The sequence below is a fragment of the Mesocricetus auratus genome, unplaced genomic scaffold, assembly GCF_017639785.1.
Source record: "Mesocricetus auratus isolate SY011 unplaced genomic scaffold, BCM_Maur_2.0 Super-Scaffold_15014, whole genome shotgun sequence".
Taxonomy (NCBI): Eukaryota; Metazoa; Chordata; class Mammalia; order Rodentia; family Cricetidae; genus Mesocricetus; species Mesocricetus auratus.
In genome coordinates this window covers 51,535,759-51,557,206 of record NW_024429186.1, presented here as the reverse complement: position 1 = coordinate 51,557,206, position 21,448 = coordinate 51,535,759, and the positions used below count along the sequence as shown (strand labels likewise).

Here is a 21,448-nt window from a genome sequence, read left to right as displayed (position 1 = left end):
CATCACCATGGAAGCGCTCGGTTTGGTCACGTGGTGGCCCTGGTTACGCCGGGTGGCGACTGTGGGGTCCCGGGCTCGGGCGGGGGCCATTTTGGCGGAGGCTGGCTCCGGGGAATCGAAGGCCGGAGCGGCCTGGCAGCTGACGGGAGCCGTTCCTTCCCATCCCCCGCACCTCGGGCCTCGGAGGGGAGCCGGAAGGCTGGGCTTCCTCCAGCCCTCCCCAGACGGCGATGGTTCCCTCCAGCCACTGCCACCTGACGACCCTCCATGGCGGCCGCGCCTTCCGAGCTGCTCCTGCTGCCTCCCCTGGCCACCCTTGGTTCCTGTCGCCTCCCGAGCCGCGGTCGTCCTTCCGCCCCAGGGACTGATGGTCGTCGGGCTGGGGCCACCATGAGAGGCGAGAAAAACTACTACTGCCGTGGGGCGGCGGGGGACCACGGTTCCTGCCCCTCGACGCCGTCGCCTCTGACCTCGACCCTCCTGCTGCCGGCCGAGACCGTGTCCGGCAGCTGGTCGGGGCCCGGGAGTGGGCTGTCGGGAGGAGACGAGGAGGAGACCCGGCTCCTTCAACTCCTGCGCACCGCGCCGGATCCTTCCGAGGCGTTCCAGGCTTTGCAGGCTGCCTTGCCGCGCCGGGGCGGCCGGCTTGGCTTCCCCCGCCGCAAGGAAGCCTTGTATCGGGCGCTGGGCCGAGTGCTTGTGGAGGGCGGCAGTGATGAGAAGAGACTCTGCCTGCAGCTCCTCTCGGACGTCCTTCGGGGCCAGGGGGAGGCAGGTCAGCTGGAAGAGGCCTTCAGTTTAGCGCTTCTGCCCCAGCTCGTTGTCTCGTTACGAGAGGATAACCCAGCCCTACGGAAAGATGCGCTGCAGATCCTGCACGTGTGTCTGAGGCGTAGTTCTGGCCAGGTCCTGAGAACGCTGATACAAGGCCTGGAAAGCCCAGATGCCCGGCTTAGAGCCTCCACCGCGCTGCTGCTCCCTATCTTGCTTACTCCTGAGGATTTGTTGCTGGGCTTGGATCTCACGGAACTAATAATATCTCTGGCCCGAAAACTCGGCGATCAAGAGATGGAAGAAGAATCTGAGACCGCATTCTCGACACTTCAACAAATTGGAGAACGACTTGGTCAAGAGCGGTTTCAGTCCTACATCTCTCGTCTGCCCTCTGCTCTGAGGAGGCACTACAATCGCCGCCTGGAGTCCCAGTTTGGAAGTCAGGTTCCTTATTATTTGGAGCTAGAAACTTCTGGGTTTTCTGAAGATCCTTCCCCTTGTGTAGTGACTCTTTCCAATAGCAATCTTAAATTTGGGATTATTCCTCAGGAGCTGCATGCAAGACTGCTAGATCAGGAAGACTACAAGAACAGGACTCAGGCTGTTGAGGAACTAAAGCTGTTGCTGGGAAAATTTAACCCAAGCTCTACTCCTCATTCTAGTCTCGTTGGTTTCATTAGCTTACTGTATAATCTGTTAGACGATTCCAATTTCAAAGTGGTCCATGGCACACTTCAAGTTCTGCATTTACTGGTCGTTGGCCTGGGAGAGCAGGTACACCAGTTTTTGGGACCAGTTATAGCGGCTTCTGTGAAAGTGCTAGCAGACAACAAGTTGGTGATCAAGCAGGAATACATGAAAATCTTCCTAAAGCTAATGAAAGAAGTAGGTCCTCAGCAGGTGCTTTCTTTGCTCCTGGAGAATCTCAAACATAAGCATTCCAGAGTCAGAGAGGAAGTAGTGAACATTTGCATCTGTTCCCTCCTAACCTACCCCAGTGAGGATTTTGACTTGCCCAAACTGTCTTTTGATCTTGCTCCAGCTCTTGTAGATAGCAAACGCAGGGTCCGCCAGGCAGCTCTAGAAGCCTTTGCTGTTTTGGCATCGTCAATGGGCTCAGGTAAAACCAATGTCCTTTTTAAAGCTGTAGATGCTGTTGAATTGCAAGATAATGGAGATGGAGTGATGAATGCTGTGCAGGCCAGATTGGCCAGAAAAACTCTTCCACGGCTGACAGAGCAGGGGTTTGTGGAGTATGCAATACTCATGCCATCTTCTGCCCAGGGTAGGTCGAGCCATTTGGCACATGGAGCAGATACAGACTGGCTTATGTCTGGTAACAGAACTCAGAGTGCACACTGTTACTGTGGTGACCACACAAGGGACAGCTTGCAACTGTATGGATCCTACAGTCCAACGATCTGTACCCGAAGGGTATTAAGTGCTGGGAAGGGGAAAAACAAATTGCCATGGGAAAATGAGCAGCCTGGAGAAAATCAGACCTCCAATTCCAAGGACACTAAAGATACGGAGCAGGTATGCTTAACTTTCTTGAGTTGAAAATGAAAAAATTTACAACAAAAAATTTTGAATTAAGTGCTGATTTGGACATCCATTGTAGTGGTACAGGTAATGTAAGTTCATTTAATAGGGTTCCTTCTTGATTAAATTTGAGGATCAATGTGATAACGAACAATAAATGGGTTTCAATTATGGCTTAATTGTTTTCATCATGTCACTCTTCTCAATCATACAACAACACACCTAATACCTAGTAAGTACCAGATAAAGAATTAATTCCAGTTCCAAGCGGTTTCTGGAGAAAGTTACAAACTGGCAGTTAACGTGTTAAGTGCTAGAATAGAAATACAGGGTGCTGTGTAATACCAAAGGTAGGAAAAATAATTCCACAAGAACAAAGCAAAAAAGCCTTCAGAGTTCTGATCTTTCAACTGGGATTCCTGTCCCCCAAAAGCTTTTATTTTAAAATGTATGAATCTACATGTGCTTGATCTGTATTTGCCTGGTAACATCTTGCAGTATTTGCCCCAAATTTTATGAACCATTTGATAGTAAATAGACATATTTTGGATTTCACTCCTTAATATTTTGACATTCATCTTCTAAAATAAGTTATTTTCTAACTATTACTGTGCTTTAGAATACTAATAGTAATTGAATAGTATATAGCTTTTATTTAAATTTCTCCATTTGTTCCCAAACAGTATTTTATGTTTTTTTATTTTACTTTCATCATCCAAGATCCAGTCATGGCTGTTGTATCTGTGTGTCTTTTTATCTAGTATTATGTCCCTACCTTTTTGTGGGTTTTGTATGTTTTTTTCATGGCAGGCGCCTTTTCCTCCTGAAGGCTGGGGTAATTCTTTTGTACAGTATCCACTATTGTGAGTTTGTCTGATTGTTTCTGTATGATTAGACTGAAGATAAAAGTTCTTCAGTAGTCACACCTGAGTAACACTGCATTTATCGTTAGATTTAAACTGACAACAAGATCCATTATAAAGATCCATCTTTACTATAGATGTTACATTGAGATCATACAAATACCTCAGTAGCTTTTACTCATTGTTTTTGACATTCAGTGAATACTTTTACTTGTATTAGTTATTATATTGGGGGCTCTAAAGAATGTGATTAAAGCAAAAACCATTTCTTCTATATTTGTTCCTAAAATTATTTTCTGTGTGTAATTATTATAGCTATAATTTTTGCTCCTTAAACTCGAGTTTGTTCTTTTTTTAAGATTTATTTCTATTTATATGTGTCTATGGGTATGGGGTGTGTGTGTGTGTGTGTGTGTGTGTGTGTGTGTGTGTGTGTGTGTGTGTGCGCGCGCACACGCACGCTAACCTGTGGAAACCAGAAGAGGCTGTCAGATTTGGTGGAGCTACAGGAATTTTAGGATTCTGCGACTTGGCCCAGTGTAGATGCTAGGGATCAAACTTTGCCCCTGTAAGAGCGAGGAGCAAGAGCCCTGAACTGCTGAGCCTTTTCTCGATACCCAAATTAGGTTTTAAATTTATTTATAATTCAAGTTTTTATTAAAAATAGATTTTTTTCATGCAATATATTTTAAACATGGTTTCTTCTCTCCCAACTCTTCCCAGATCCTCCCCAACTCCTCACCCACCCAGATCTACAGTCTTTCTCTAATTAGGAAATAAACAGACAACTAAAAAACAACAACAATCCAGAATAGGACAAAATAAACAGGAAAAAAAGAGAGCCAATGGAAAAGCACAAACACTCAAACACATAGAAATCCCATAAAAACATAAATAAGCATTCTGCAAGGTTTAAAAAAAATGCCCAGACAAAGCATTATGGGACAAAAATTCTCCCAAAATACCATTTAGTTCATTTAATATTGCCATCATATTGAGTTTTGGTGCTAAATTACCCATGTTTGACCAATGGCTGGCTCCTGTCATTTTCCTTGTTTCACACCGGGATCAGCTGTTTTTCCCCATAGGATCCTAATATTGGCAATATAATAGAGTAATATTTCAAAACCAAATTCTGCATATGTTTTCTCTCATTGGTAATTCCTTCCATTGCAGATCGGCCTTTTCTGTGGACAAGAACCAAGATCTTTTTTAAAAAAATAAGTTCCTCTGAGTTATCCAACTGAATTGTGAATTGGACAGTCCAGGTTCTTTGCCATTTTCTCTTATTCCATATTTGGTCTCCCTTCTTTTGTAACAAAAGCCTAGCTTCCAACATCACTGTAAATAAAGTTCAAGAATTTTTTTGTAGTTCTTTCCGTTTTTATTTTTGGAGTTTTTTGTCTTGTTTTGTTTTTCTCCCCTGAAACAGGAGCTCACTACAAGCTCTGGCTGTCCTGGAACTCGCTATGTAGACTAGGCTGGCCTTGAACTCACAAAGGTCCCCCTCCTAAGTTCTGTCATTAAAGGTGTGCCATTATGCCCAGCTCCATAGTTTTGTTTTACTGTTATTTTTGTTTTGTTTTTTTTTATTCCTTTCTGTTTTTTCAAGACCAGGCTTCTCTGGTACTTGCTCTGTAGACCAGACTGACCTTGAACTCACAGAGATCCTCCTGCCTCTGCCTCCCAAGTGCTGGGATTAAACACGTTTAGTCTTTGTGTAGTAGTACTGAAGCAGATGGAAGTGACTCCTAGGTATTCTTATTTGTCTCTTTTATTTCTTCCCATTCCAAAGGGTTGTATTAATTATTTCAAGCAGGGCTTGAACCTAGGGCCTTGACATACTAGGTAAGATGTTTAAGTACTTGCCATACTCGTCTGAGATGTTTAGTGGTTAAGATTCTGTTCTGGCGGGGCATGGTGGCACATGTTTGTAATGCTAGCACCTGGGAGAGGGAGGCAGGTGGTTGAGGTGTTAGAGGACATCTTTGGCTACTTAGTGAGTTGGAGACCAACCAGAGCTGCATGATACCCCATATCAAAATAATAATCGAAATAATAATATTCTGGTGCTGACCATAACAACAGGAATCAGCATTTCAGAAATTCCAGTTTGGACTAATTTATAATGAAAGCTTCTGTGGTCAAACTGAAATTTACCATAGAAATCAAGTTGTAAATATGTACTCAGAGAAATGTTCATAGAAATGCACTCTGAGTTATCTAAAATGAAGGCATGAACTAAATAGATGAACATTTGGAAATGTGCAGCTTTAATAAAGTGTATATGTGTATTATTCTTGTTACTGTTTGTTTTATAGAGCAGATTTGGGATGATAGCTGCACTAGCTGAAAAATGCAGGCGACTTGTGAATTCCCTGCCCACACACTTAAATGGCCTGCTCGGGCCCTTCCAGCACATCATTGATAGCATGCCTCGATGGTAGAGTCAGTGAAAACACAGAAGAAGAACCAAGAAATTCATCTTTTATGTTGGGCTTCACTCCCGCTTTGATGATACATGGGGTGTGGCATGGGGCCTGCCATTGTGGTCACATAAAGAATAGCTTACCTGCCATACATGACCTCTGGGTTATGAATGCTTACCCCTCCTCCCCTCTCCATCCCTTGGCGAACACATCCCTTATTTCCACACTTTTGTCTTTTTCTGAGTTTTGTGAAGTTGCAATCAAACAGCATCTGCCAGCCTTCTAGAATGAGGCTTCCTGCCTTCTAAGTAAGGTTATAGAAAATTGACATAATTTCTTCTGCAACTGTTGAATAGTTCACATTAATGAGCACAACTGAGCGTGGTGCTTTCTGTTCTGGAAGGTGATTCTTTATTCAATGAATCTAGAGGCAGACCTGGTCAAATTATCTGTTTCATCCTAATATTGATGTGGTTTATGTGCTTTTCTTCCATTTCTGCTGTTGGAGGTGTGTTTTCTGTTCTTAGCCTAGCTAAAAGCTTATCAGTTTCATTGATCTTTTCAAGAAGCCAGACTTTGGTTTTGCAAAATGTTTCTCTTGATTTCCCTTTTTTTTTATTGATTCCTATGCTAATTTTTATTACCTTTTTTTCTCTGCTTGCTTTTAATTTAACTTGTTCTTTTTCTTGTTTACATTTCATTTACTTATTGGAAGAAAGTGGAGAACATTTGTGCCATAACACTGGTAGGGAAGTCATAGGACAACTTGAGGGAGCTGGTTCTCTCCTTGAGCCATGTGGGTTTAGGGATTGAACTCTGCCCATCAGGGTTGGCTGCAGTAACTTTACCCATCTTGCTGGCCCAACAACTTTGATTTTTCATATTGAAAACAATTTTGTTATTCCAGGAACATCTTTATATCTTTATCTAATCTGAAGTTTGTTTTAATTTCACTTAATATTGTTTCTTTGACTATGTGTAACTTACAAGTTTTTTTTTTTTTTCATTTCCAATTACTGGGTTTTTTGGTTTTTTTTTTTTAGTGTTGTCTCTGTATTGCTGATTTCTAGCTTAATGTCTTCACAGTTTGAGAACAGGTACTGTATTGTCATATTGTTTTAAATTTCTTAGTGTGTTTTATGACCTAGAATATGTTGTCTTTTTGTTTGTGTGTTTATGCATCAAAGTGTGCTTCCTCGAGTATGAGTTTGTGGAGGCCAGAGATTGACACTGAGTAACTTCCTCTATAGATGTCTACCTTCTGTACTGCAATAAGGTTTCTTATTGAACCTGGAGCGCAAGGATTCTTCAGCAAGCCCCAGTGATCTCCTTGTTTCTGCCCCACCCACTTCTCACAAGGGTTTCAGACACTGGGCCCAGCAGATCTGAACTCTGGTCCTCGTTGCTTATACAGCATGTGTCTGCCCTTCTTCTAGCTATCTCCATAGCTCAGAATGTTCTTATGTTGAGGAATGTCCTGTGTGAGCTTGAAAAGAATACCTAATCTGTTGCTAGATGACATTTTCTATACCTGTTATTATATCCAGTTCATTCATGTTGTTGAGTTCAGCCTTTCTGTTTTTCTCTATATGGATCTGTCAATTTCTGATACAGGGGTGAGGAAGTCTCCAGCTGTAATAGTGGATTCATTTATTTCCCTTTGCAGTTCTGCTTGTATTTCCATCTCATAACTTGACACTATGTTGTTATTGAAGATGATTTTATTTTCTAGGATTATTGATTCCTTTATCTTGTGGTACTCCTTTTATGGCTAATAATTTTTTCTCTGGAGTTCACCCTGTCTGAAATTAAAACAATCATGTCTGATTTCCTTTTTTAAAATTTTTAATTGTTTTAAAAGATTTTATTTATTATATATACAGTGTTCTACTTGGAAGTTTGCCTGCAGGCCAGAAGAGGGCACAAGATTTTATTTTAGATTTTTGTGAGCCACCATGTGGTTGCTGGGAATTGAACTCATGACCTCTGGAAGAACAGTCAGTAAGTGTTCTTAACCTCTGATCCATCTCTCCAGCCTCTTTAATTTTTAATTTTATTTGTATGAGTATTTTGCCTTTATGTATGTCTGTGTATCACATGCATACAGCACTCCTGGGGGCGGGAAGAGAATGTTTTTGGATCCTCTGAGCCTGGAGTTAAAACAGCGTGAACTTCCATGGAGATGCTGGGAATCTGACCCCTGTCCTCTGGAGGAGCAGCCAGTCAGTGCTCTAAACTGTTGAGCCATCTCTCCAGCCCCATGGCTGCTTTCTTTTCATTCATGTTAGTATGATATGTTTTTATCCTTTTACTTAATGTGATCCATTAGTATATTTAAAGTTGCTTTCTTGTATAAACTACATAGTTGGGTTTTTGTTTTACTCAGTTTTTAAAAGTTTTTCTTTTCTGTGAGTGTGGTATACATATGTGCTAAATGCTGTGTGTGTGTATGCAGGAGGTATCTGCTATTCTACTTTATCACTCCGCCTCCTTCCCTTAAGACAGGGTCTCTCACTGAACCTGGAGCTAGGCTGAGAGCCAGCAATCTTCAGAGTTTCTCTTGTCTCTGTCCCCAGCAGCACTGGGGATACCAGAGTATGTTTAATTAAACTCTGCTTCTTTTTTTTTTTTTTTAATGTGTGTTCTGGAAATTTGAACTCAGGACTTCCTGCTTGTACATAAATGCTCTTAACTGCTGAGCCATATCCATAGCCCATCTTGTGTTTTAATTGATATAGATTCAACTATTAACACTTAATATGATAGATTAGTATGTAACATGATTTATTTGTTTTTTATCTTTTTTATTCATGTCTTTAATCTTTTTTGTCTTTGGTAGATTTAGTTGAGAATTTTTATGATTCTGTTTTCTTTTTCATAGCATATCAATTGCTCTTCTATTTTTCTCTTTATTTTGTAATTGCCTTAGAGTTTGCAATATGCATTTACATATATACAGACATGATAAATAGAAACATCAATACTATTGTTTTGAGTTCTTAGAGCAATCAAGAAAAAGGAAAATAGGAGCTGAAGATATGGTTCAATGCTTAAGAGCACTAGCTGCTCTTTCAGAAGACCTGGGTTCAATTCCCAGCACCCACATAGTGGCTCATAACCATCCATAATGCCCTCTTTTGGCCTCTCTGGGCACCAGACACATACATGGTGAATAAATAGATATACATGCAGACAAAATACACACACATAAAATAAAAAGTTTTTAAAAAGAATAAGATAAAATTTTATTATATCTCATTTATTGTTTCTCTAGAGCACTTCATGTGTGTGTCTCTTTCTCTTTCTCCCCCCCGTGTGTGTGTGTGTGTGTGTGTGTGTGTGTGTGTGTGTGTGTGTGTGTGTGTTTATCAAGGACTTTGACCTATTTAATTTTCATTTTATATGGACAACTCTTAACATTTGTTATAAGGCAGGGTTTTACTGAAAATTTACTGCAATTTCTGTTTGTCTATGGATTTCTTTTTGACCTTCATTTTTGTGGGTAATTTCAGAGGTCTAGGTTGATGGTGTTTGGTTTTTCCTTTCTTTATTTTGGCATTTTATTTCACTTCCTTTCTTTTCTCTTCCATGATTTCTGAGGAGTCACATGTGATTTTTTACCTTTGTAATGGTAGCTTAAGTCTCCAGCTCTCCAAGGCTCTGTCCAGAGTTTGAGGAAGTTCACAACAAAGCGAAACTGAGCTTAAGGCCTTTTTATCTGAGGGGTAAAGACTGACGTACACGATCTGAGAACCATTTTGTTTTATTTTTTCAGTTTTAATTCTCTTGTCCTAATGGTCTATAATTCTCTAGTTCTAATTCTTTAGTTCCAGTTTTGTAGTTCTAAATCTTTGGTCCCAATTCTCTCTTTCAAATCTCCTTTGTGACCTTGTTCATTATCTTAAATAAATTTTTTACAGGAGTCTTGAAGCAATGATAAAAAAAAAACCACAGGAGTTATATTTCATGATCAAATGCGTAGGTGAGGACATGGTGCTTGGAACCTTCCTGGGCAGTGGCATTGAAAATGCCCCAACCCCTAAAATATATTTATTCTCTTATCTTGTTTGTAAACCAAGAACACAAAAAGGGTGGGGGGAACCTTGTAACTTTCACTGCAAGACCAGACCACCCTTTGTAGTCCTGGCTAATTGTGAAACTTCACCTTCAGTAGCTGGATATGAGACTTAATTTTCTTTGGAGTTGATTAATTGGTTAGTTGTTATTTGGTACCTAAATAATAAACAGTTAGTTGAAGCTTGAGCTTTACATCATAAACTGAGGTTAGACGTTTGTGTAGAGTGTTAATTGCTAAAAGTTTAGTAGGGAATGATGCCAGTCTTGTTATCAGCTGGACCTGGTGGGGGAAGCTGACAATTCAGGTCACTTTTGTCTCTGAAGGACTTTGTTTCAACAACCCAGACATTTTGTAATTCCGTTCTTGAGTGTAATCTGTAAAAGTCCAGGTAGTGATTTATCCACAGAGACTGTATCTGGTCAGTATGCCCTGTCAGCTTAGCTAATCATTAGGACTTGGTGATACCTGTACTCTGGATTCGGAGATTCACCCATGCCATTAGCCTTCTGAGCCATTTGTATATTTCCCTTCAGTTGGATCACTTGGGTTCTGGTAGAACTTCAGCAGATCAGGCTTTACTTCAAAGGAAAAGCTGCTTCTCAGGGCAGGCGTTGGTAAGCATAGAAAAACTCTGTGTATTTCACAGTAATTGCTAACATTTTCTCTTTCCTTGCAGAAACATTTAACTTTTTCCTTCACTGCTCAATGTGAAGTCATGATAGAGTTCCTGGAGGTAGACTCAGAGAAGAGTGGGGACTCACTCCCTCGTGACTTACTCCTGTCCCTAGAGCTTTAGCTTTCCCTGGGCTGCTGTTGAGTCTCTAGCAATTTGTTAATTAACAGTTCTTTTCCTGTCCTACCTATGTATACCTCAGAAATTTCTGCTTAGAAGGTCCACCTGTCGGTCGTAAATCTGAATCTGCCTATTTGTTGCAATTTGGCTTTTAATGAATATCTCTGGTGGATTAAGCTTACATATTTTGAATGGTGTTAGAATTTCTCATTTTCTTGCACACAGTATAAATTAGACTTCTTCCCTCTGTGTGTCTGGGCACCTGCATGTGCATGCATGCCCATGCTTTTGTTGTTATGTGTCTGTTTGTAGTACTGGAGATTGTATGTGGAGTCTCACACATGGTAGGCAAATGTTCTACTGTGTTCTGTTTCCTTGATGCTATCATTTTTTCACTTTTAATAATGTATTTACAAAGTTTAAAGTCAACCACAATTACTTTGTTATTTTAGTAAGTCTTTTTGTTTAAATAAATGGATACAGTTTTGCTTCAAATTTGTAATAGAATTAGTTAAAGTTGTAAGCCTCAAGTCATTCATGAAAGTAAAAGTTGGAATAAATTTCCAAAACCCATTAACTCATTATAAATGTAACAGCAGGAGCTGGGGAGATGGCTGAGAGGTTAAGAGTACTGGCTGCTATTCTAGAGGACCTAGATTCAATTCCCAATACCCATGTGGCTGCCCACAATATAACTCTAGTTCCAGGGGATCTGAAGCCCTCCTCTGGTTTCCACTACACACGTGCGTGGTGCACAGACATGTATGCAGGCAAGAATATCCATATACATTAAAAAAAAAAAGCCAGACAGTGATGGTGCATGCCTCTAATCCCAGTACTTGGGAAGCAGAGGCAGGCAGATCTCTGTGAGTTCAAGGCTAGCCTGATCTACAGAGTGAGTTCCAGAACAGCCAGGGCTACACAGAGAGACCCGTCTTGAAATGCCAAAACCAGCCAACCAAATAAATGTGGTGCCTCTGTGTGTGTGTGTGTGTGTGTATCCTGAATAAATGCTCTTTATATGTAGTCATTAATTTGATGAGTGTTTATTAACTTTTTCGTATGCCAATCATTAATGATGTGATAAGACACCATAATCAAAATATTGTAATTATAATTTAATTTATAAAAAAACTTTAAAAGACCAGTTAGATGCTCATTGGAGTGCCTTAGTATAAGCTGGTTTTTGTTCGTATTGTTTTTTTTTAAATGAAGAAAGTCATGTGGTGAGAATGTCACTGAAACAGAGCTGGTGGGTTCTGTATCAAGAGGCATACAGAGTAACACGGAATGCTTTAGACTGTATTAGTTACTTTTCTGCTGCTGCAATAAAACACCAGGACCAATGATAACAGTTTATTTAGGTTTACAGATGCAGAATCATGAAGGCAGGCTTCCAGAGCAGAAAACTAAAAGATCACATCCTTAATCATAAACTATAAAGCAGAGAACACAAATTGTAATGAAGTCTTAAGACCTGTCCCCTTAAAGCATATTTCTTCCAGCAAGGCCATACCTCCTAAGCCTCCCCAAACACTGCCACCAACTGGAACTCATTCAAACTACTACAAGATCAAATCTTGCTGGAGAGTTGTAGAAATAGTAATCGATGAAATGAGTAAGAAGAGCAAACGTGTACCTCAAAGCTAAATGAGAAACAAAGCAAGGTTCTAGAGCAAAATGGCACGACAGTTTTAAGGAATGTGCCACAGTCTGAAGCAGGTGACAATTGAAGAATGGGTTTCTTTTTACATATTGCTCCCTACTCCTTGTATTCTTGAAGTCCATTTAATTTTATCTTTCTTTAATATCTCTTACTCCTTTTTGGTTTTTTGAGACAGGGTTTCTCTGTAACAGCTATGACTGTCTTAGAACTCGCTTTGTAGAGCCAACTGGCTGAACTCACAGAGATCTGCCTGCCTCTGCCTCCCAAGTGCTGGGACTAAAGATGTGTACCATCACTGCCCAGCGCTTAGTCTGAAAATTTTGGAAATAGGAACAAAAAGAAAAATGTTAAATTTTCCATAATTCCACTATTGAAAGAGATTTACATATACTCAATATTTTGTTTTGTTGTTAGTGGTGTCTTTTTGTTTGCTTGCTTGCTTGCTTGTTTTCTTTTGTTTTTTGAGACAGGGTTTCTCTGTGTAACAGTCCTGGCTGTCCTGGAACTCACTTTGTAAACCAGGATGACCTTGAATTCACAGAGATCCACCTTTCCCTCCCAAGTGCCGGGATCAAAGTCATGTGCCACCATTGCCCTGAGATTTTTTTTTTACCATTTTAATTTATGTATGAAGGTACAGGTCTTATTTCCATAAATCAAAGTATCCCCCTTTGAATGTTTATTTTGTGTGTGTTTTGCCTGTACATGTGCATGTGTGGTTCCTCTGCAGAGATAAGCAGAGGGTACTGGGACTGGACTTAAAGATAGTTTTGAGCTGCCATATGTGTGCTGGGAACCATATTCAGGTCCTCTGGAACAGCAGCAAGTACATTTAACCACTGAGACACCTCCAGTCCCCAAACCTTTCATGTACTTTATTATGAACATTTTTTCCTTTTAACAACTGATAATATGTAATAGGAGTTTAATGACTATGGTAGTAATACAATGTCATAGTCTGTTTAACTGATCTTTTCCCAGAAATTAGACTTTAAAATTTTATTTTTTATTTCCAGAATTCAGTGAGTTGCTTTTTTTTGTTTTTAGTTTCTTAGTGAATATATTTGTGCCTTAACATATAGTCTTATCATCACTTTCTTGTTATATTCTGACTTGACGTTATAATTGTGTAGTTACCAGGTGGTTTTATCAAAATAGAAAATTTAGATACGTAAAGGTCATTTTGACATGGAAGAGAGCCTTTTGTACAATATAGGAAGTAGAGTATTTTTAAAGATAAAAGTGTGGGAAACATAGGCCGTTCACCTTGAGTGTCTGTCTTTCTGGTCGTGTTCCAAGACAAGTGGGAGTTTGAAGACTACTCTTTGCAGCTTTACTCTCAGTGCTAGTTCTTCTGATATTTAACATAAGTGAGTCATGATGTCTTTCTCCTTGGTAATGGCATGACAGGATGATGGTTGGAACTGTTTTTATTTTGCTTTTTAAATACTATTTCATTTTGATCTTGTTTATTTTTCAAATATTATATTTATTAGTTTTTGCATGTGTGACAGTGTGTCACAGTGAGCATGTGGTGGTCACAGGACAACTTGTAGAGTTGGGTTTCTGCTTCCTCCATGTGAGGGTCAAACTCAGGTCATCAAAATTGGCAGCAAGATTCTTTGCCCACTGAGCCATTTCTCCAGCTATGGTTTTGGTTTTATAACAGTACTAACCACAGTGGCACAGCTCTTGCCACTGTTTGTGACAGTGAAGGAAAACACCCACCCCCACCAAACAACATAGTACAGAACATAGTAGAATGAGCTCATTAGCGCTTACTTTTGAGTAAGGAAGCCCTGATATAAAGAGACTGTGTGCAGAATCAACTCTAAATTCAGCAGATACACTCTGTGCTTAGTACTATAGTTTCTAAATGTGAAAGATAAAGAAAATTCAGACCCTGCATTCACATGTGATATATATATTTGTTACATCTTATTGGTTGTATCTATTACTTCTCTCTTGCTTCTCTATAACAATATTTTGTGTGTGTGTTAAAAGTGGAAAGAAAAAGATGAGCTTTAGTTAGATCTTGTCCAAAAACATAGATTATGAAATCGGCCAAGTGACTCAGCAGGTAGAGGCTCTTGCCACTAAGCCTAATGACCTGAGTTTGATATCCAGGACCCATATGATGCTAGGGGAGTACTGACTGCATTCTTGTGTGAATAGGACAAACTCATTGACATGTATGGTGGCACATGCCTGTAATTCCTGCAGTTGGCATGCTCAAGTGGGATTGTAATTTACAAGCCAGCCTGGGCTAAAGGTCAGATTTGAGGTCAGCCTCTATAAATCAGTCAAGTCAATCAATAAACAACAGACTTAGTAGCTGTTGGTAGAGTGTCTGCCTAGAATGATGAGACTGAGTTCAGTCTCCGGTGCTTCAAAAATTGGGTCTGGTGGCTCATACTTGTAATCTCAGCATTTGAGAGTCAGAGGCAGAAAAATCAAGAATTTAGGTCATCTTTGACTACATAGTGAATTTGAGCCCAGCATGGGCTACAAGACCTTGTCTCAGATCCTCCAAAACAAGCAACTTTGGTATTGGAGCTTGTCAAAATCATGAAAGTTATCAGTATAAATGTTAGATGATCACCAAGAAGTAGCTTTCTTTTTAAAATTCTAGAATTCTCTGAATATGAAAATTTTTACTTTTAATACTTGTAAAAAACATGAAAATTATGATATGGGAAATACAGAACTGCATGTTTCTCTGATGTGGAAGCTTACAAATAAGTCAAACTGATTGTAGAAGAATTATTAGACTTTGGAAAGCTAATGGGGGAGCATGGGCTAAAAATTGAAATTAATCCCAGCACTCGGGAGGCAGAGGCCAACGGATCTCTGTGAGTTCGAGGCCAGGCTGGACCAACAGCCTCCAAAACAATACAGAGAAACCCTGTCTCATGAAACCAAAAAAAAGAAATTGAAATTAATGCAAAATGAATCTTTACTGGTTACCTACTCTTGATGGGGGATGCCCTTCTGTATATATGTTTCTCTTATTGGTTGATGAATAAAACACTATAAGGCGGAACTAGGAGACAAGAAGAATTCTGGGAAAGGTAGGCAGAGAGATACTGCAAAGAGATGCCATGTAGCTGAGGAAGGGGTAACAAGTTTGGCTGAGGAAGGAGTAATAGGTCAGTACCCTCTGGTAAGATAAGACCACGTGGAAATACTTAGATTAATAGAAATGGGTTAATAATTAAGACAGAGCTAGCCAATAAGAAGCCCTAGCTATTGGTCAACAGTTCCATAATGAATATAGCGTCTCTATGTGTTTATTTGGGGATGAAGTGGCAGTGAGACCTGGTGAGACAAGCAATTCCAGCAGCATACTCTTTCCTGTTAATGCATCTTTTTTAAAGTATTCAATTGGAAGTTCACTGTAATGTAATTTGATCCTTTTGCTGCTACCGTATGATCAATTGTAGAAATTGTAATACTGAATTTTGGACAACTTTTATCACTTATAAATCATATCATTTTGTAAGAAAGTACCTGGAAACTACCAAGGGTGTGTGTGTGTGTGTGTGTGTGTGTGTGTGTGTGTGTGTGTGTGTGTGTGTGTGTGTGTAAAACATACTTTGGTGCTTTGTTTGTTGCTAGTCAGACTTCTCACATGTGTGTAAGCACATGGCTTATCACTGAATACACCTCTAGCCCCTACTTCAGTGGTTGTAACTGGAGGAGTGGTAACATATATTTGGGCTGCAGAATATTAGTGATAAGTTTGCCATGGTGAGAAGAGTAGGATGTTTATTCGATCAGTGATCTTCAGTTGCTTGTTGACTGGTGCTGAAAGATGGCATGGAGTAAAGAGTATGCTGATGAGCATTTTCCTCGTGTTTTTCTTTCAGCCTTTGCCATTATTATTTTGTTTGCTTTCTAATTGTCAGATACGCATTATAGAAAGGTAAAGAACAGAGTAAAAGAAAAGTAGCATTTCTACTTTTGAAGAAAAGCATAGTATGTCATATTGAATAAGTGTATTGCTTACTCAGGAATATTTTTCTCTTATCTGAGTCTTGTAATTGGATCTAAGTTGTTCTCTCATATTTATTAACAAAGAGACTTAGCAAAAATTTGCTAACTCACTCTCTTCTCAGTTTTCAGCTAATGACCTCATCCCATCTCCAAAACTAAAGCCCTCTCAAGGAATGCCAGTCAATGATGACTTGTGTTTTAGCAAAAAAAGATCATCAAGAAACTCATTTCAGAGTAGTTGGGATTTTAACTCAGATTCAATTCCTACATGTGGTGCTGGTAAGTAAATGTTTGGGATAACAGGTGTGTTGAACTAAGTTAAAGATTCTCTAAACTTCATTATCCATTTGAGGGCTTATAAAAAGTATGTAAAATCCAACAGGCAGGTCTTGTTTAATGAATGCTTATTGAAGATTGGATAAAGAGCGGGTACTTTGACATAATTGTGTCCTGAGATCATAGGTCTCGTGGCAGACTGATAGTAATGTAGGGCCATGGTCACTTAATAAGCATCTAATGTTTCCTGAGCTTCTCTGTATGTCAGATGCTTTTCTTAGTGCTGGGGGTGTGGCTTTCAAGAAAGGCAGAACAAGGCCAAAAGTTGTATTCTATGCTGGATGTGGTGATGCATACCTTTAGTGCCTGTACTAGTGGGGAGAAACCAACAGATTTGAGTTCCAGACCTAGTCTACAGAGAGTTTCCTAGCCAGCTATGACTACATAATGAGACCGTGTCTCAAAAACAAAGCAAACAGAAAAGCCTAGTTGAGCAGAGGAGCTCAACTAGATGGTGATGTGGACAAGGAATAGGAATATTTTAAACTATACGATTAAAGGCAGCTATATTCAGGAGGGGATGTTTGAAGCAAACCAGGAGATGTGAGGAGAGAAGAGCAAGTGATTTCAGAGCAGAGTAACTAAGCTAGTTGGATGGAGGACTTGTTTCACTAAGGTGCAGAGACTAGAATGATAGGAATGAAATGAAAGGAGTGCAGAGCTGGAAGTTCCAGACATCCGTCATGAAGGTCCTCAGTTACAAGACTCTTACACTACTAGCCTTCATTCTGAGGAGAGTTTTACCACTTGCCTTATACTTTCCAAGCTCATTCTGATGTTATAGTTAAAACGGGAAAGGAGGATAAAGGGAGAAAGAGGGAGAACTGATTGAGTTCCTTGTCATAATCCTGGCTAAGGTTTATAGAGGCTTTAACCAACCTAGCCATGAATGTAGTAAGAAGTGATTGGGTTCTGATTACATACCATAGGTAAAATTGACATGATTTGCTGGTAGATTCCTTACAGAGAGTGAGAAGTTAAAAAAATCTAAGAACTTCTGCCAGAAAAGATGTTTAAATGTGTAATTGTCATAGAAAGTAGGTATTCATCCAGGCATGGTGGTGAATGCCTTCAGTCCCAGCACTGGGGACACAGAAAAACTCACTGTGTAGACCAGGCTGGCCATGAACTCGCAGATACTCCTGCCTCTACTTATGTCTCTGAATGTTCTTTGAGCTGTGTCAAGGCAGAATTCCTAGTATTTCCCAGTGTGTGCATGCGTGAGGTCCCGTAAGTGAGGCAAGCAGGCAAAGGACATTGTTACTGGAAATTCTGATTAGTCATAAAGTCCAGAATATAATTATACCAACATTTATGAAATATGTTTATGAAATAACATCTACTTTTATTTTGCTTCCCCCTGTGCCTCCCTTCAAAGGTAATACTGCAACTCATCCGACAAATGTTTCTGGGAAATGTGGCCAGCTTGGACTGTCACAGATAGGTACTAAGACAGGCAGTGTGGGTTCTGACTTACAGTTCCTGGGGACAACCAATGGCCATCAAGATAAAGGTATTTATAAATATGTAAGATTTCAGATAATAGCTCACATGCTACTTTGTGTGATCATAAGGAAAACTTGTTACAATTAAATGCTAGTATTTTTCAGAATTGTTATTCTAAAATGTTAGACCTTTTAATTTTGATTTAAATATGACTAAAGTTTATAAACTTCTGATGAAGGCTAACATGAATTGAAAATAACATTAAACAAGTTCTATGTGCATGCAGTTATTTACATTTTTAAAGCTAAGTAGGGTGTATTATGTTAGGAACTGTAACTTCCTGACAGTTGATGATTTTTCCCTCTGAAAAGCAGGAGTGTGTGTGTGTGTGTGTGTTGGAGGTTTATGGGGTAGCAATGTAGCTCCATTGTAGAGAATTTGCTTAGCATGTGAAAGACTCTGTGGTAAATACTAAATGTCTCACACTTTTAAAAAGTCATCATTGAAAAGTTACCAAAAGTAAGTTGAGAGAAGATAAAGCATGGGAAAGGTACAGTAGACAAATGCTCAAAGAATAAGTATGTTGGTAATTAAATATTTCCACCAAAATTATGAGAATGGCTCACTAAAAATACTTTTAATGTATATTCTTGAAATAAATGCATATAATGCTTACATAAATACAATTTTATAAAATTACAAGAAGAAAATACATTTACAAGTATGATAGAAATTTTCAGTAAGATAAGAAAGCTTGGGATTCAAAGATGTGAAGTGTTAGTGCCCAAAATTGGTTCTGGGCCTGATATCATATAAAAACAAATATATGGGGGGATCTGAATGTGAAAAAGGGAAAAGTCTTTGAACTCTGACCGGTGTGTACATATAAATAACATATTCTCTTTGTTTTGTTACAGTATATACTAGCCTAAATTTTGGCAGTAAGACACAGCAAACATTTGGTAGTCAAACAGAACGAACGTCTTCATACTCTGGTTCAACTACAAGCCCAGGACCCTTTATCCTTCCATCCTATCCTCTCTCATCTCCTCGAACTAGTCCAAAGCACACATCTTCTCTTTCTGTATCTCCAAAGAAATCTCAAGATAATTCTACTAGTTTCTCAAATTCTTGGCCACTTAAAAGCTTTGAAGGACTATCAAAACCAAGTCCACAGAAAAAACTTGTCAACCAGAAATCATCTGACCCTACAGGTAAGAACGACAGTAAAGATTAATTCTTTTGGAGGGAGGCTCTCTCAGCCTGGACACATAGGGAAGGGCCTAGGCGCTGCCCCGGATGATATGACGACTTTGGAGATCCCCCACGGGGGGCCTCACTTTCTCTGGGGAGCAGAGTGGGGGATGGGGTTGTGGTTTGGGGGTTTTTTGGGGGTGAGGGAGGAGGGAGAGGGAGCTGGGATTGACATGTGAAGCAAGCTTGTTTCTAAGTTAAAAAAAAGTAAAAAAAGATTAATGCTTTGTTTATGTTTGAATATGTACTTTGTAGTTAATATATTATCACATTGTTAGATTTTAAAACTTGGCTAATTATATTTTTTTCTGACCTACAAATATTTAGGAAAGTATTTAACAATATATTTAATAGACAAAATAAATAATTGAAATTTATTTGAAATGGCCTTTTCTTTCCTTACATTGCTACTTTAAGATGCTTTTTCAAGATTAGGAAAGTGATCATGCTTAATAGTAGAAAGGAACACGTTTAAGGGCCTTCATATTTTACTATAATACCTATTCGTGTATTTGACATTCATTAAATATTTATTATTTGCTAAAATTATTGTAAAACATTTTCTCTTGTTATTAACTAAAGTATTATCTCTTAATAATAAGCTACTCCCATATCGTGATATTAGCATATAAATTCATTCAGAAATCCAACTTCCAAGTAAAGTGTATAAAAAGGCATCCCTTACATCCTCCATGTTTTCCTATCCTCAGCCTCAAAGACAGGATGTTCTGCTTTAGAGATACCCACACAACCAGAGTTCAGTTTATATCCGTAAGCTCAATGCTTTCATCCTCAGCCTGTTACACCACAACTTTCTCCTCACACAGATCCTCCATATCCTTTTTTTCCTATAAGATCAAATATCATATTGATAACCAAGACTTTGGTCTGTGGGTGTGATATAGTGATAGAGCTCTTGCTCGTAGTATATGTGAAGTGTTGATTTTGATCCCAGAATCTCAAGTGAGAGAGAGTGTGTGGTTGTGTGTGTGTGTGTGTGTGTGTGTGTGTGTGTGTGTGTGTGGTTGTGTGTGAGTGTGTGTGAGTGTGTGTATGTGTTTGCGCGTATGTGTGCCTTGTTCTGCCGATGAACCAGTGCTACTTCACATGTACCAGTCATTGAAGTATTGCTTGGATAATTAAGTCAAACCAAAAGAGTAGACTTTCTGACTTATTTTGAACTTTTAACATTAACAAGCATTAGTCATGATAACTGATAATGTAGCTTAGCATATAGTATTTTAATGTAATATGCAGGGGTTTCGTATGCTTAATTTTGTTGTATTTATTAGGGAACACTGGTGCTTTTATTTCATCTTATTTTACATAATAGTCTGTTTCTAATATAGTATAATAGTAGCACTTTCTCATTGGGGCCGCCAACCTCTAAATAACAACATAGAGGCTTATTATTATGAAAGCTTGACCTTTAGCTTAGGTTTGTCTCAACTAGCTCTTATAACTTAAATTAGCCCATTTATATTAATCTACGGTCTGCCATGTGGCGTTGCCTCTCTCCCGTCTTTCCCTCCTACTTCCATGTCTGGCTGGTGACTCCATCTTTCTTCTTCCTAGAGTTCTCTCTTTGCCCAGAAGTCCCAATATACCTTCCTCCTAGCTATTGGCTGTTCAGCCTTTTACTATACCAATCACAGCAGAACATCTTCACACAGTGTGCAAGTATTTCACAACAGATAATGTACTTTTTAACTTTAAGATACTACATCCTAAATACTTATGACTCAAACTTACTCTGAAAATAAGAGAATATAAAATACGTGTTTTTCACACAGGAGAAAATTCTCAAGAAAAGACTACGCCAATTCCACTTACACCTGCCTTGGTGAGATCACCTTCTTCCCGAAGAGGCCTAAATGGGACAAAGCCTGTCCCTCCCATACCTAGGGGAATAAGCCTTTTGCCTGATAAAACTGACTTAAGCACAGTGGGACACAAAAAGAAACAGCCTGATGATATTTGGAGAAGTGAAAAAGATAGTCTTACAATTGATCTTTCAGAATTGAATTTCAGGGATAAAGATTTGGACCAAGAAGAGGTGAGAACTCACATCATTTTTAATTATTAAAAAAACCTTTAATATCATGTAATATATTGCTGCATAAGGAAAACAATGGTGCTTTTATGCCATAACAGTTTTTCTTACATATAAAAATAATTCATTTTGGGGGCTGGCAATGTAACTCACTTGCAGCTCAGTTTAGAAGTTGCATGACTTTTTAGAGATTCATTGCTTTGACGTGTTGCCCTTGA

At 39.2% G+C, this 21,448-nt stretch overlaps 1 protein-coding gene across 4 annotated transcripts in view; it reads left to right on the top strand.

Annotated features, from left to right (window-relative positions):
• Positions 1 to 33: 33 nt before the first annotated feature.
• The window catches only part of Togaram1 (TOG array regulator of axonemal microtubules 1), a 64,271-nt gene continuing 42,856 nt past the window's right edge, over positions 34 to 21,448 (top strand). For 2 of the 4 annotated variants that reach the window (XM_021229212.2, XM_021229211.2), the window contains exons 1-5: positions 34 to 2,310; positions 16,264 to 16,420; positions 17,856 to 17,990; positions 18,841 to 19,137; positions 20,971 to 21,233. In XM_021229212.2, the coding sequence (XP_021084871.1) occupies positions 268 to 2,310; positions 16,264 to 16,420; positions 17,856 to 17,990; positions 18,841 to 19,137; positions 20,971 to 21,233 (2,895 nt within the window). In that variant the 5' untranslated portion in view covers positions 34 to 267. The remainder of the gene's footprint in view (positions 2,311 to 16,263; positions 16,421 to 17,855; positions 17,991 to 18,840; positions 19,138 to 20,970; positions 21,234 to 21,448) is intronic. The other 2 variants (XM_005073499.4, XM_005073498.4) reach the window with 1 other exon arrangement.